A 16,610-nucleotide genomic window follows, 5' to 3' on the forward strand; every position below is an offset into this window, starting at 1 on the left:
TCCACTCCATTGAAATGGGCTGGAAATTAAACTTTTTGTCTCGAATCGCTTGCCATTAAGTTGCCTCTAGTTTTGCTTTTCGGTCAAATGATTCTTCTTTTCCCAAATAAACTTCCAACATTATTTTTGATGGGACTCTCAACAGAAATTGAACCTGTCAATAGTTCCAGAATCAAATTCAATGACTTGGAGTTGCACCGAATCCATCTGTTATATTGTTTAATTACCCAATAAAAATGAACTATTTCGGTAGAGCTATTGGTTCTGTATCTAAAACATGGAACTCCATTAATCCTGCTACGTTATCTGGTGCAATAGATGTCGTTGTTGTTGAACAACAAGATGGTAAGCATTTCTGATTGTGTTGTTCCATAACCTTTGAAATATTTTTTAAATACTCTAAAATACTAACTATCTAATTGTGTGTAGGTGAATTGTTTTGTTCTCCATTTCACATTCGTTTTGGTAAATTTCAACTACTCAGGCCAAATCAGAAAAAGGTCAATTTCAAAGTTAATGATAAATTAACGAACTTGCCAATGAAACTTGGAGAAGCTGGCGAAGCATACTTTGTTTTCCAAGCAGACAACGATTCAAATATTCCCAATGAATTGATCACCTCTCCTGTCGTGTCTGCATCCTCTTCTCCCGATACTTCTCCCAAAGTTTCTCCAGCTTCTTCTCCTTTGAGCTCACCCACATTAACTTCAACTCAACCGATCAACGATTCTGTTGACTTTTTCGATATTAATTCTGAACGACATGATGGAAAAGAAGATTCTGACCCATCTATAGATCCTCCAAATATAAAAGTCCTGGATTCTTTTCCTGAGATTAATACAGCTTCAATTCAGAATTTTGAAACAAATAAATATGCTGCCGAAAGGAATCCTTTTCTTCAACGCAACTCCTCGCCAAATATCAATCGTTCGTTCTCAAGTATAAACTCAAGAGAAATTGCGTTAGAGAGAGCAAGAAAACTAACACATACTTTATCTTTAAAAAATATTCCAACCAAAATTGAAAGTAATGGCGATCTTTTGTTGGATATAAACGGCTACAAATCTAATGAAGAAAACATTCAAAATTCCGACGAATTAATTAAAAAGCTACTTAGTGAAGAATTTGGGAATGATTATGATTTATCTACAATTATGCATACTGATGAAGAAGGAAATATTAGGATTTATTCTTACGCCAATGAATTAAACTCTTCTAATACAGAAAATTCAAATGATACATATACAACATGCGTGTCACCCAACAGTTTTTGTGAATCCACATCATCATTGGACTTAAAATCTCAAAATCAGGAGCATAATCTATCTACTGATGCACAAAATTTACCAGAAATATATTATTTCAAAACTATAAGACTAACTTCCGAACAGTTGAAATGTTTAAATCTCAAATCTGGAAAAAATACAATGCAATTCACGGTTGATAAAACAAAGGCAACAATAACATCAAGGATCTTTCTTTGGAAATATAATGTACCAATAGTAATCTCCGATATTGATGGAACAATTACAAAATCCGATGCTTTAGGTCATGTATTTACCATGATTGGCCGAGACTGGACTCATAATGGCGTTGCCAAATTATTTACTGATATTGAGTTGAATGGATACAACACATTATACCTCACTGCCAGATCAATTGGCCAAGCTGATTCAACTCGATCTTATTTGAAAAGCATTGAACAAGGGGGCATTTCTTTGCCTGAAGGGCCTGTGATATTATCGCCTGATAGACTAATGGCTGCTTTGAAGCGTGAAATTATTCTAAAGAAACCTGAAGTATTCAAAATGGCCTGTCTCAACGATTTAAAAAATCTTTATGGAAACTGTTATCCTCCTCCCTTCTATGCTGGATTTGGAAATAGAATAACTGATGCATTAAGTTATAGGTCTGTTAATATACCATCTTCTAGAATTTTTACCATTAATCCAGTTGGTGAGGTTCATATGGAGCTTTTAGAATTAGCTGGATACAAGTCTTCATATATTCATATCAATGAATTGGTAGATCATTTCTTCCCACCTGTCAATATTGATAATCCTTTAAGAATAGATGAAAGATTCACTGATCTCGTATTTTGGAGAGACCCTTTGCCAGATCTTAGCGACGAAGAGAGTGAGGGTAATACTGATCTAAACAAAAATCAATCTATTCCCATTATCTCTGATTACCAGATGAAAAGTTTTTCTAATGTTTCAGATGGACATAAAAAGAAAAACAAAGTTGCAGAAGAAGATATTTCAGCAAGCATCAATGAATATGACCAAGAGTTATCTTCTGAGGATGAAAATCCAAAAGCAAATTCGAATGATGCTGACTACAGTGATTTTGAAGGGGAATATGAAGAGGAAGAAAATGATGATGATGATGATGATGGTGATGATGAATGTTTTGATATTCTGTATTCTAATAATATAACTAAAAATCTGCATGGTACTCAGGGTTCAACTGCAAAAAATAGAGTTTGTGGGAATCAATTTGATAATGGTATAAAAAATCATAATAGTAGCTTAAACCTTTCAAAAGAGAAAGAAATGATAACAGATTTAACTGTGATATTAGGAGATGTTGCCTCAGAAGCAAATAAGTTTGTTTCAAATGAATCACAATCTGAAACTGACGATTTGGATCGCGATTTGATTAAAGAAATTTCCAAAGAAATTAACAAAATGAAAATAGATGAAAATGATACTGTTGACTCTTCAGGAGCTTTGAATGGAATTGGATTACATAAAATCCAGTCGAGATTTGTTCGAGCCACTGAGGTAATGGCCAATATAAAAGTAGAGGAACAGCAACAACAGTACTCTGAGAAAAAAAATACTGAATCAAAACTTGATGTCCAAAATAAATTGAAGTTAAATTTAAGATCTTCTAACGAATATTATTAAGGAGATTGGTTTTTTGAAATAGCCTTTAAGTTCTTCTTTTTCTATCTTTTAAATCTTTTATTTTTGGTTTTATATTGCATAAATCATCTTATAACTATTACAACAAACACGTAGAACCTAAACGAATTAAAAACTCTATATTTGGTTACCTACAAGTCCAATGATATGCAAATAATTTTGATGTTTTTTAGTAAAGAAATTGAAAAAAAGAATTCTTTGCCAAATATCAATACGAACTAAGTGAATAAAAAAGATTAAATCTTATGAATGAAGAAACAAAACAAAACCGAAATAAAATAATAAGCAATTCATTTAAAACTATTAAAATGACAAAGCAAAGTACCTAAAAATCCAAAATTGGGGCATAAATAATAGTTTTCAACCCGCAGAAAATATATAATACAAGATTAGATTTCAATTCAAAAAACTTTGAAAAACCTTCAGTTTATACTAGCAGTGTTTTCCTTCTGTTCATGAACATCTTTACTTAATCTTTCTTTGGTGGAAAGACTATCATCTGTAGCCGTTACATCCAAAGTCGCACTGTCCTGTTTTTCAATATCATCTAAATCATCATCATTTTCCAAATTTTCATCATGTTCATTATGTTCAGAAGTTAATAAGGCAAACATATTACCACCATTACCTATGACTGATTCAGACCTTTTAGGGGTTGAAGACTCGTTTGAGCGAGAAAGACTATTTGAAAGTTGTCGAGAAGAAAGCAGTCTTAACGACCTTTGTCTGGCTCTTAACCCTAATGATGCTCCAGTTCCCAAGTTTCTAACAACCCCAAGAGTTTTCAAATCACTTGATGAAACTTTACCATTCCAATTGGAATTTTGTCGACTATCATGACGGTTAGAAAATGATCGGGTATTAGTATTCAGTCTTCTTCTATCAGATTTTTCTTTTTCATCTATCCTTCTTTTTTCTTCTTCATCAGCATGAATTTGGGAGATTGTTTTAGGTCCTTGATTTAATTCGGAAGATTTCCATCTGGAACGTCTTAGGTCAACTAAATCTTGCAACAGAAAACGAACACGAGACGATATATTTGCGCTTTCAATGATAAATTGAATTCTTTTAAAAATATTGTCCATTATACCAGGAGTACTTTCCAATATTTCACCAGTAGTTTTCACCAATTGAATCAAATTTTCTAAAACATCTTCTGCTGGATTCTCAGGATTTGACTGATCAAGCAATATTTTTACAATAACCTTATTAGATAATAGTCCTAATCCAAATAATTCACCTATGAATTTAACTAATCCTAAACCACGTCTCTTTTCTTTAGCAGCTGTATAATATTCTTCAGACATCATTTCAAATTCCTTTTGTGTTCCATCTGGGTTAGTTGGAATCTTGTTTGCCCATCCTTTTTCATATTCAGTTTGACATCTTAATAACAAACATCTCCTCACTAAAAACCCGCCTTTAATGGGTAAATTATTTTTGTCTAAAGAAGTTTTATCCAGTACTGAATCACTGAATGTTTTGACTAATGTAGCACAAAACTGAGCGTACATTGAAGACCAGTGAGGTTCGTCAGTAGCTTTTGCAAATGTTAACGCTAATATTTCTTTTAAGGACTTAGCATCTTCTTCCCATCTAGATTGGGCACAGAGATTTATCAAATCAGTAGTAATAGGTTCAAAGTTCTCTAAGGTCAATTTGTTTAGTAATGACCGTCCTTTCAGAGCAAGATCATCCATATCAAACAATTCTGTTCCATCAGGTGCAAGTTTAACCTCTTTCTTTTGTCTGCTTCTTGGTACCCAACGATTTGCGCTTTTTTTAAGAGCTTCAACAACTGGGACACTTGCCGAACGAGACTGTTCCTTGTTAGTGTCGTCATAGGCTTTATTATCAAGTTTGTCTGTAGGTTGACCAACTTTGTTAGTGTTTTGTTGTTGCAGTTGCATTTGGGCTAGAGAATTAGCTTGCTGCATTTGCTGAATTGGTGCACCCAATGAACTTGAGTTGAAGTTGTTTTGAGTAAAGTTTCTTTTAAATCCACCTCTTTTAGAATTTTGACGTGAATTTTGACGAGAGGAGTTGTTGTTTCTTCCTTTAGATTTGAACTGGCCAAACTTATTAAAATTGTATGATTTATTATCAAAATTAGAATGGGAACGATTGTTGTCGTTTTTTCTAGGGTATTTATTGCCCCCTGTAGGAATGATAATAATTTTTGCAAATTCATCATTAATTATTTTAATATTGATTATCGAATTGAATTGAAAAATGAATCCTGGATTATATTTCAAGCATTTTGATTCAGAAGACTTTTCGGGCGGATAAACACCTTTAGGATAATTAAAATCATAAGGGCTTTGAATAGGGGAAGCATTTTGAAGGATAGTAGAAAACTCAGAGGCAGAGTATTCAAGTTTATTGTGATCAATCTTACCTATCAAATTGTCATTGTTGGAAATATTCTCAAGATTGGTAGTATCAGAAAAAGCGTTGAGTTGAGTAGAAGTAGTATTGATCGTTGAAAGAACTGGTTTTTCAACTAATTTTTCAGCTAATTCAATTGTTTCTTCAATTGGTTTTTCGACCGATTTTTTAACTATTTTCTCAATTGGTTTCTCAACTGGTTTGTCAACTGGTTTCTCGATTGGTTTTTCAACTGATTTCTCAACTGGTTTCTCAACTGGTTTCTCAACTGGTTCCTCAACTAATTTCTCGACTGGTTTCTCAACTGTTTTGATTAGTTTTTCAGTTGACTTTTCAGTTGGTTTTTCAATTGTTTTCTCGGTTTGCTTTACTTCAGAGTTTTGCTTGGGTAAATTATTACTGATTTCTTCGATTAAAGCTGAATTTGATTTCTGTTTGGATTCGTTTATGATGGAAGAGTTATCTATTTTTTGAATTTTTTCTTTTTCAATATTCAAGTTACTTTTGGTTTCATTAGTTTTAGACGAGTTCTTGTTAATTAATGAAGCCTGATTTTCGGCTAATTGCTCAATCTCCTTTTTGTTTGAAATAATAGTTTCAATTTGAGATTTAGACTGTGATTCTAGGATGTTCTGTTTTTCAAATTTATCTGATTGCAAAACGGATTTTGAAGAAACCACCAATTCTTTAGTGTTGGGAGAAACATCTTTCACTGAGAATGGTATATTGTCTTTATTGCTTGAAAGGGAATTATTATTTGCTGTATAGTTGGAAACTAAAGAGCTTTCTTTTTCTTTGTCAAATGACAAAACACCAGCAGAATGCTCTTTTTGAATTGGCTTCTCTGGTGTAATCTGTTTTAAATGTTTTAAAGTGGCTTTATCCTTTAGTTGATCAGGAATGTCCTTCTTTTGCTTATTTTCTGGAACTTTTGCTTCATTATTTTTAATACTTTGAGCAATGGCTTTTTTTTCATTCTTTTCTAGTATCAAACCCTTTTTCTGCATTTCTAATTTTTCTTTTAGCAATTTTTCTTTTTTTTGTTGTTCAGCTCTTGCAAGGATCAAGGCTTTGAAATCATTAATTTTTTTTTCTTTTTCTGAGTCAATTTCATGAGAGTTTGAAATATTCAGCAGTCTATTTTTGATATTAGAACTTTCAATAGTTTTAGAGCTGTCAATTTTGTGACTGGTAATGTCATTATTCAAGCTGGAAGCATTATCGGTGCTGCCGGAGTATATATTTGCTGTACCCAAATTTGAGCTTTTAGTATTATGGGTATTAGGGTTATTATTGTTGCTGGTAGTACTGCCGGTATCATTGTTGGTATTAAAAGAATGGGTTATTTTGTTTTTGGAAATTTGAGAGTTGTCATTTCTATTTGATTGATATTTTGTGGAATAGGGATTAGTTGAGTTTGGAGTATTTGCAATTGGATTTGGATTAAAACCGGATACTGGGGGATAATAAATTGGATAATAAGATCCATTTATCCCATTCATCATTGGCACATTTACTGGGGGGATCATATTCATCTCAGGATAAGGATAATACATTCCAGAATTAGGAATATATGGTGAATTTTGCATCTGGTGTGGATAGAATGAGGTATTGTTACGATAACGTTTGTTATTGATACTATTATTCTTCGAGTTATGATGATTATAGTTATGGTTATTATTATGGGTATGGTTATGATTATGAGTGTGATTTTGGTTTTGGTTTTGGTTTTGATTATAGTAATGTTGCTGGGAATTGTTTGTTGGAGTTTGGTTCTGGCTTGAACTCTGATGTGCAATTGTTGACGAAGGAGTGGAAGCTTGTTTCTGGGTTGATTTGGGGTTTGGTTTTGAGGTGGAGCTGGGATTAGTTGTTGAAATTGAGGCTTTAGTGCTCGAATTGGGAGAATTCGAAGCAGAATTCAATATTGGAAGATTTTCATTTGCCATTCTTATATAAATTTAATGGAGACTAAATTTAATATAAGAAAACCTGTAGGTTATCAAGCAATAGGAAGGTTCTGATATAAACTCCAGAGAAAGTGCTCTGAAAAAAATTTTCTCTAAAAACTGCACGAAGAGCGCGGAGCTCGCAACCAATTGCGGCTGGAGAAAAGGTGTGGCTTTGGAGCGTTGCTTTTGCTGCTTTTGGTGACGATACAGACACTGCGAAACGTCTCTGTAAACTGTGTATTGGAAGTGACTGAAAAAAAGTCACAAAAGAAAATAAGATAAAAATAAGATGAAATAAGATGAAGTAAGATGAAAATAAGTACTAAATAATAAAAACGAGAAACATTAAAACCTAAAGAAATAATGAAAAATGAAAAGAAAACAGAATCACAGCAAAAAAAAGTTTTTAATAAATATTATTATAACCAAGAATTTAAAATAAGCAAAATTAAAGATACAAATCTGCAAAAATTTGTTCCACTAGCGTTTTGTATGACCATGCATTGCCCTTAAGTTTTTTAAACTGAACTCCAAATAAGCTTAACAATGGAATTTTGGTAATATAAATTTCAAATTTCAACGGAAGTCTTTGAGTACTTAGATTCTTTTTGTTTTGCTCAAGTCGACTAGATAATATCATATCACTTGCTCCAAGCGAATCTATTGACGTGTTTGATTCCAAATTGTCAGAAATGTGTCCCTGTGGGGAGAAAGTGACGGGTGTAGTAGGCATATTAGGAATACCACCAGCACTCACATTTGAGAAATTTGAATGTCTTCGGTGTGCAAAACTGAATCTTCTTCTGTGCGAAACCGTGGATTTGTTTCCATTGCTGATAGCAGAATTCACATCTTTATCTGAAGATGAATTTGAATAGTTTGTAAATGACTGTTTTTTAGGGATGCTATAACTTCGTTTGATGCTGGGCGAATGTTCACAGACAAATCCACCTTTTACCTCCAAATAACGAACACCTAATTTTTCCAAACAGTTAATGATGTTTTGTCTTATTATTGGAGCAGGTTTGGAAGATGTGTTTTGAACATTAAAAAAACCTTTGAGATAAACGGTTTTGGGATATTGAATTGATAACATTGTATCTGGAGCTGCATTTTTGGCATTTTCCATCACTATATTTTCATCATAAATAATTTCATGTTGTTCGTCCATCACCCTTGTCACAACCCGTTGGGCATCTAACAAGTCATCTGCATTTGAAGGTAATGGTGGAGCATCAGTAGTGGATGTTTGAGGATGCTTTTTTCCAAAACTGATAGAATCTCTTCTTGAATGTCCAAGAGATTTGGCTCTTGCAGAGGGATGATACTTCTTTTTTGGTGTTGAATTTGTACTAACACTTAAACCCATGTTATTGTTAACATTGATACCAGCCTTATTGTTAGCAGTAAGAAAATTACTGTTTCCATTGGTAGGCTCAAGAAAATTCATTTCGTTATTCTTATACGTTGCAGCTGACATACTAACTGTTCTGTTGTGTGCGGATTTTACTTTTCTAACATTTTTGTCTGGTACTTCAATATGATTTTCAATAAAAGAATTATCATTGTTATTATCATCATGAGTATATCCATAGTCATAATCTGTGTTCTTTTGAGCAATGGTATTATTGTTGATATTTAGATGGTTGATGTTATTACCATTGTTAATTTTTAAGGAACCCGTACGTTTAGATAAATTATTCATATCAGGATAATCTACCACAGATTTTGTTACACGATGTCCTTGACTTTTTTGCACAAGTATATTAGGAAGGGCAGGCACTGGAGGAGCGTTTTGGTCAACATAAGTAGTGTGGATAACTGGTTTGCTCAGAGAACGGCGGTGACCACTAAATCGTCTGAATAATCCATTGAAAACAGTATTAGATTTACTATTGTTAGAGCTAACGTATAAATTGTTTGCATTATTGGAATTGGAAGATTTCGTTGAATTAGCCCTTCTAGGAGACAATTGCTGAGGAATGGATTGAACAATTTTGGTTAAACTGTTTCTTGATCCAGATAATTTAGTACCTCCACCTGAAATGATTGAAGTGGCAGCACCAGACGTATGAGCAGCTTCGGGGAATGACAACATGGGAAATGATTTCTTTTTTTCAACATTTATATTTGGTTTTTTAATAGCAGTGTTATCAGGAGAGTTGTCTTGTTCATGTAAAATTTCTCTTTCACTTTCTATGGCTTCTTCATTAAGTTTCCTATCACCATCATAAGTAACTGGTTTAGTTGAAGTTTTATTCAAAGTAGTGTGAACCTCAAAGGGATTAGTCAAATCTTCTTCGATTGTGTTTTCATTTTTGTTGTTTGAAGGTTTTGAAGTGTCAATGATAAATGGGATGGATGCCTTATTAACTTTAGATTCGTTTGTATTCATTTGAACGATATTTTCAGGTTGATAATTATTTTGATTAGATTCTTGATTAGATTCTTGATTGGAAGGAGAATCAATGAATTGCTGTGGTTGCAGCTGAGTGTTGTTGTGTTTTTGGGATAAATCCAATGGTTGAATAGTTTGGTCTAGATAATTCTGATTAATTTGTTTCTGAGAAGTTGGAATTGTCAATATTTGTTGTTGTTGTTGTTGTTGTTGTAGTAGTAGTAGTTGGTTTTGTTGTTGCTCCTGTTGTAACTGTTGTTGAAGTTGTTGTTGGAGTTGTTGCTGTTGGAGTTGTTGCTGTTGGAGTTGTTGTTGTTGAAATTGTTGTTGTTGTAACTGTTGATTAACTCTGCTTGCAAGATTTGAGCTTTGCTCTTTTAGCTTTCTTCTTTTTTTCATTTCATCAACCAAGTAGTACATTGAAACTAAAGGAGCAAAGCTAATGGTAGGATCAGGGTCTAACACGTCAATGTCAGTGTCATTGAGAAAGCCATACTGTTTTGAGTATTTATCTTCTCTTTCGTACCAATTGGAAGAGGCTATTTGATACTCATCAGAAGCAACAATTGTATTCAATTCATGAAAAATAGCTTGGTGTTTGCCCAATTCAAGATGGACCATTTCTTTGATGACCTCTGGGTCTAGAGGAAGTTTTAGGGGTTTCCTTGAAGGAACATAAGAGTTTGGAGGACCTTCGTAGCCTTTGTTCATCCAAGAGTGTGTTCTGATTTCTCTTAGGGTTGCTCTTTTATTTGAGTTAACAACTAGCATTCTGGAAAGAATTGCAATGCAATCTTCAGATAAGGTTGGCGGGTATTGGACGTTACCTTTTTTGATCTTTTCGTGAAGAATAGAAACGCTTTGATCATCAAAAGGAACCCTACCACAGACTAAGACATATAAAACGACACCAAAGGACCATACGTCTACTTCAGGGCCAGTGTAAGGATTAGCAGATAGTAACTCTGGAGCAGCAAAGTATAGGGAGCCACAGTAAGTTTTTAGGAGTTTGTTTTTGGTAAAAAGATTTGATAAACCAAAGTCGATGATTTTGATGTCGCCATTTTTGGATATCATTATGTTTTCGATTTTCAAATCTCTGTGAACGACGTTGTTTTTATGAAGGTAATCCAAAGCGGAAGCGATACCTCTAGCAAATTTTCTTGCGTGTCTTTCTTTTAGGGAGCCATGACTGACAATGTAGTCTAGCATTTGACCACCAGAGATGTATTCAAAAAGCATGTAGTAGTGGTTAGTCATTGGGATCATTTCGAAAAGCCTGCAAATGTAGGGGTGGTAGAGGATTCTGCCGAGGGCAGCTTCTCTAACAGTCCTTCTGTCTCTTGCGTATTCTTTTTCAGCTTCTTTTCTTCGCTTAGCGGATTCATTGCTATCTCTTGGAGGAGGATCATTTGCATGAGCTCTGTGGTATAATTTCAAGGCCCTTGGGACAATTTTGACGGCGCAGACTTCTTTTGTGCGACGATGCTTAGCAACCTTGACTTTTCCCATTGAGCCAGCGCCAATTGTTTTATCGAATTCCCAGTCGCCAATAGAGCGACGGTGGAAGGCTGGTTGGGGGATTTGTTGTTGAGAAAGCTGGGATTTTTGTTGTTGTGGCATTTGTGGAGGATGAGAGGGAATAGGAGGATGAGAGTTAGGGGTGTGTTGTGGATTTTTAATTTTGACAGGGGGTAGTAAAGAAGAGTCGTCATCATTTTTGATTATGACTTTTTGGGAGAAAGAAGTTATAGTTTCGTTGTCGGAGTTGGGCAGATTGATAGGGTCATTATTGGGATTGGAGTGGGTGTTGTGATTGCTGGATGAGTTTATGATGTTGTTGATGTTGATGGGGGAGGTTATTGAAGAATTTAGCATATTATTGTTTTGGATGTTATTGGATTGATTATAGCTGTAGTTTGTAGAGTTGTTGGTGTTGGTATTGGTTTTGGTGTTGGTGTTGGTATTGTTATTGGTATTGTTATTTAGGTCGTTTTGAATGGCATTTCTGAGCATTCTAGGAGTAGCAGGAACCATATTGGAGCGAGGATTAGGGTTATTGATGGGATCCGTATGAAGATTTTGATTGTTGGGGCTGATAGGGATGATGTTGTTATGATTGCTATTGGATGTGTTGTTGGCAATTAGGCTGAAGTTGATTTCATTGTTTGAGTTGATTTCATTGTTTGAGTTGATATCCTGGTTAGAGGTGTCTATGTAGTGAGCGTTGTTCATGGCTGGAGACACAATGAAAGAGAGAGGGATAATTGAGAGGTGGTAGGGAGGAGGGTTGGGTGTATGGATAGAAGTGAACGATAGATTTGGAAAGCGAGGAAAGAGACAAACAGGATAAGATATGAAGAAAATACACGAGATAGAGATGGGAGGCAGCGGAGCAGCAGAACGGAGGGAGAGTGGAAGGGTGTGGAGGGGGGGGGCAGAGGCAGCAGAGAGAGAGTGTAGCAGGAGAAGCAGGAGAAGCAAGAGAAGCAGCAGCGGATTGAAGACAGAAAGCTGACGATGGGATTAGTGCTACGGGAGCTGGAGGCTCAAACAAAGGGGCCCAGGACTGCGAAAATTTTTCCTACTGAAAAGTTGGAACAGGAGCTGAAACAGTGCTCGAGCAAGCGACGCATCCAGACGCACTCCCGTCCTGCTGGCGCTGCACGTGCGGCAAAAAGATGCCTCTTGCCAGAATTGAACTAGCGACCTTTGCATTACAAGTGCAACGCTCTACCACTAAGCTAAAAAGGCGGCTTACAGGAGCTAGGACACAGCTGTTTTGGTGGCTCCGTTGGTGCAGTGCGGGTTCCGCTACGGTTTGGCTGTTGACGAGAATTTTTCCAGAACCAGCGATATATTACTCACCTTCAGCAGCTTTGCTTTAGCTATTCTTCTCACTCCAACATGCCTCCATCTGCCAAAAAGACAATTGCCTCCTTTTCTGACGAGAGATTTCAGGCTGTCGTCTTGACCGACTCTTTCGAGAAGAAATTCGCTCCCTTGACCTACAACCTACCAAGATGCTTACTACCCTTGTGCAATATTCCCTTGATTGAGTACACTTTGGAGTTTTTGTCCAAAAACAAAATATCTGAGGTTTTTCTAATGTGTTCAAGTCAGCATTACCTTAAAATCAAGGACTACATTTCCACCTCCAAATGGTCTAACAACAAGTCCTCCCCCTCCTCCAACAACAACAACAACTCTTCTGACAACTATTTCCAAATCAAACTCATTCTAACTAAGGATTCTAACAGCGTTGGCGACGTTCTAAGAGAAATTGACACGAAGAATATCATCCAAAACGACTTCCTACTCATCTATGGCGACATAATCTCTAATATAGATCTCCAAAAACCCTTGGACTACCACAGATTGATCAAGAAAAACGATAGAAATCACATCATGACAATGATTCTACTTAACTCCTCCGAAAATCATTGTTCAAGGTCTCAACGTTCTCCAAACCTACTCATCTACAACCAACTCCATTTCCCCAACATCTCTTCCTCCAGCAACACTCACAAAACTATCAATCACAGCAACAACACCTCCTCAATCTCATACAACACTAACTACTCTTCCTTCTCATCCTTCAACAAATGCATTTACTACGACAAGATCAACCCAATCAACAAAAAGCAATCCTCAATCTCCCTCGACCTCGATCTATTCAATAATAACGACTTGTCTGACTTTTACATCTCAAACAACCTAATCGACCCTCATATCGATATCTGCTCTCCCAACATCCCCCTCTTGTTCCAGGAATATTTCGAATACAATAACTTGAGATCTGATTTTGTCAACGGCATCTTGTCCTCTGATCTATTGAAAAGATCAATCTACGCCTACATTCTAAACAACAACAATTGCAACAAAAACAATATCATCAACTACGCTACAAGAATAGACTCCTTCCAAACCTACGACTCAATCTCAAAGGATATCTTGCAAAGATTCACCTACCCACTTACCCTAGACTCAAACCTACTCTCAATTAACAACGAAATTCAGTTTTACTCTCACTTTGAAACCTCCCTTAACAATATCTACAAACAGAAAAACGTCATTCTTTCCCAAAACTCAAAGCTACTCTCAAACATCCTAATCGGTAACAACACCCTCGTTCAAAATAACGCTTTAATCAAAAACTCAATCATTGGCAAAAACTGCAAAATAGGTAAAAACACTAAAATCTTAAACTCTTATATCTTTGACAACTCAATTGTTCATGAAAACTGTCTCATTCTCAACTCCTTGATTGCCTCAAACTCAGTCATACACAAAAATACAAAACTAAACTCAAATTGTATCATTGGTTACAACTGCATTGTTGACCAAAATATATCCCTACCTAAGAATACTAAAATTATTGACAATAAAAATTACTCTCTAATCGATAATCAATTCTGCAATTCATCCCAAGATTCTTTTTATCCTGATGACAATGACGATGACGATCTTCAAGATACTGACGACAGCACCAAAAGACTAAAAAAATCTTCCCTATCTAACGACGATACTCTATCCGATCTTCTTGGTCCAGCTGGTAAAGGATATTTGTATTTATCTGACAACGATGACTCCGATGTCGATGATATTGACTTAAATCGCCTTAGTATTGATGATCAAAATACTCAAAATACTCAAAATACTCAAAACCAAAACCAATCTCTTAAAAATTACAAATCGGAAATTGAACATAAATCGGAAATCTTATCAAAAGATCCAAATCAAACTTTCCCTACTCTACAATCCTCTCAAAACCAAAACTACTTTTACTACAAATCTTTAGACATTGAATATTCAGATGATTCCGAAATCAATGACGAACCCAATGATGAATCAACTGATGAAGAAACAGACTCAGACTCCCAAAAATCAGATGATTCCGATGCTGAATTTGATTCAAACTATTCCCTAGACCTAGAGCAGGAACACTTACTAGATAAGGAATTGGGCGACGATTTGTTTGATAGATCCAATGAAAATAACCATCAAGCTGACAGAGAGTTTAAAAAGGAAGCATTGGCTACATTCAACAGATCTTTTATAAACAACCACGATCTAGATACCACAATACTAGAGATAAACACTCTAAGAATGAGTTACAATGTCGGATATAATGAGGTTCGTAACGCTACCATCATATCCATTTTCAATCGAATTGAATCTTTGATCGCCAACGATAACATGAAGTTTCAAGAATTCTGCCTGAAAGTGATGAACCAATGGATCCCTTTGTTTAGAAGACAGATCTTTGATCAAAAGGACAAGAACGACTTCTTGGACCAGTTGATCAAAATCAGCAAAAAGTACCCAAATCTTGGAGACAAGTTGGTCTACATGACCATCGACTCAGTCTACAACAATGACATTGTGTTGGAGGACGATATTCTCAACTGGTTCGATGAAAACCAGAAAAACATCAAAAACCAGCTTGTCGTAAAATACGTCGACTGGCTCAGAAACGCTGAATCTGAGTCTGAGTCTGAAAACGATGATGGTGAATCTGGGGAAGATTAAGCCCGTTTATATAGCGCTCATACACAAAAACACCATCTGCCTTTCTGTCCAATCAGCGTTCTTGTCCACCGAATCCAGCGTGGCTTGGATGACTTGAACATGCTGTATGCACCACATGCATCACCCAGCTTTGCGCCTATTATGCTGAAAAAATGCAGTCTCATGTTGGAGCCATCGCAGCGGGCTCCACTTATCGGAGATAATTTGGGGAAAAAGCCAAAGCTCACCACCCAAGAAATTTCAAGAAAATTGGTGCTCTTCAGTGAACTATTCAGGTTTTCCAACCAACCTTACTCTCGTTTTAACGTTTTTTTTGCACCCTTTATTCATTTCTCAGCAGCTTATATCGTAATTTATCTGTTTTCAAGCTCCTATCATGTCGGTTTTTAGCTTGATTTTTGGGGTTCCGGCAATCAATAAATGAATTTTCAGAAAAATGTCATCCCGATATAATTTGTTTGTTGCAATTTTTCTTTGACTGCTGAACCTATGAATCATATATAATCCATCATTTATGTCTCTCCCTTTGTTTTTTTCTGCTTTCATATTTTTCTATTATTAATCACAATAATCTTAATTCCTATTAGCTGATTCTTCTTTTTTGCTAAATTACTTTTCCAATTTTCCAATTTTAAGACTGTCTTTCTGTCTCATCTCATCTCATCCCGCTATCAGCTTTCCTACCTTACACTTTCTAAAATGAAATTTTCTTTCGTCTCTTCTCTCATAATAGCCGCTACAGCTTTAGTAAACGCTGCTCCTGCTTTGAAGCATGGTTCTGAATATTCTCAAACAATGGGTCCCGTCGCTGTTCTTTATCCCCCAGACAGAGAATGGGCTGAAACCACCGAAAGAACTGCTCCATGTGGTACCCATGCAACTGTCGGTAACCGATCTGATTTCCCATTGGACGATGGTTTTGTTGCTTTAGTTGCCGATGCTGTTGGTTGGGAAGTTTCTTTAAAAATCTCCTATTCTTCTGATCCTTCTTCCATCGACGATTTCGAAGAATGGTATCATGGTAATACTACCGATGAAATTTCCATTGGTCATACTTGTTTCTACATGCCTGATCAACCTTCCAACATCAGATCTGGTGATGTTGCTACTATTCAATTGCAATATATGGCTGATGACGAACAAGATGGTAATGTCACCCACTACGCCTGTTCCGATATCACCTTTGTTGAAGAATCTGTATTTGAAGTTACTCAGTATGCTTTATCTTGTTTCAATGCTACTGACAGTGGCTATTATTCCGGAAACTTAGCTGCTTCCGCCTCTTCAACTCTTGTTACAACCACCATCACTGCCTCCAGCTCTGATTCTGCTGCTGCCTCTGATTCTGCTACTTCTGATTCTGATAGTTCATCTACTGCTGCTTCTTCTTCATCTCAAGGTGCTGCCGCT

General features: G+C 35.9%; 5 protein-coding genes and 1 non-coding gene across 6 annotated transcripts; 3 read left to right on the top strand and 3 right to left on the bottom strand.

Annotated features, from left to right (window-relative positions):
- Positions 1-236: 236 nt before the first annotated feature.
- On the top strand, positions 237-2,912 carry PAH1 (phosphatidate phosphatase PAH1; the record flags this gene model as incomplete). Its single annotated transcript, XM_020194418.1, has 2 exons — positions 237-345; positions 430-2,912. 2 exons carry the CDS (start codon positions 237-239, stop codon positions 2,910-2,912), a joined length of 2,592 nt encoding a protein of 863 aa, XP_020048454.1.
- An 857-nt stretch (positions 2,913-3,769) lies between these two features.
- On the bottom strand, positions 3,770-4,726 carry ASCRUDRAFT_27896 (MIF4G domain-containing protein; the record flags this gene model as incomplete). Its single annotated transcript, XM_020190023.1, has 1 exon — positions 3,770-4,726. A coding segment is annotated over one exon (957 nt), but the record flags the coding sequence as incomplete, so codon positions are not given.
- Positions 4,727-7,718: 2,992 nt separating this feature from the next.
- KIN1 (serine/threonine protein kinase KIN1) lies at positions 7,719-11,264 on the bottom strand (the record flags this gene model as incomplete). Its single annotated transcript, XM_020189449.2, has 3 exons — positions 7,719-8,705; positions 8,991-9,456; positions 10,006-11,264. Coding segments are annotated over 3 exons (2,712 nt in total), but the record flags the coding sequence as incomplete, so codon positions are not given.
- A 1,086-nt stretch (positions 11,265-12,350) lies between these two features.
- Positions 12,351-12,422, bottom strand: ASCRUDRAFT_t43. The gene has a single exon. It is a non-coding gene; the product is annotated as a tRNA-Thr (tRNA).
- Positions 12,423-12,539: 117 nt separating this feature from the next.
- Positions 12,540-15,185, top strand: GCD6 (translation initiation factor eIF2B catalytic subunit epsilon; the record flags this gene model as incomplete). Its single annotated transcript, XM_020191038.1, has 3 exons — positions 12,540-13,120; positions 13,214-14,292; positions 14,545-15,185. Coding segments are annotated over exons 1-3 (2,265 nt in total), but the record flags the coding sequence as incomplete, so codon positions are not given.
- Positions 15,186-15,941: 756 nt separating this feature from the next.
- Positions 15,942-16,538, top strand: ASCRUDRAFT_24938 (copper acquisition factor BIM1-like domain-containing protein; the record flags this gene model as incomplete). The annotated part of the gene is made up of 1 exon (XM_020189874.1): positions 15,942-16,538. A coding segment is annotated over one exon (597 nt), but the record flags the coding sequence as incomplete, so codon positions are not given.
- Between the last annotated feature and the right edge of the window lie 72 nt (positions 16,539-16,610).

Source organism: Ascoidea rubescens, assembly GCF_001661345.1.
Source record: "Ascoidea rubescens DSM 1968 unplaced genomic scaffold ASCRUscaffold_3, whole genome shotgun sequence".
Taxonomy (NCBI): domain Eukaryota; kingdom Fungi; phylum Ascomycota; class Saccharomycetes; order Ascoideales; family Ascoideaceae; genus Ascoidea; species Ascoidea rubescens.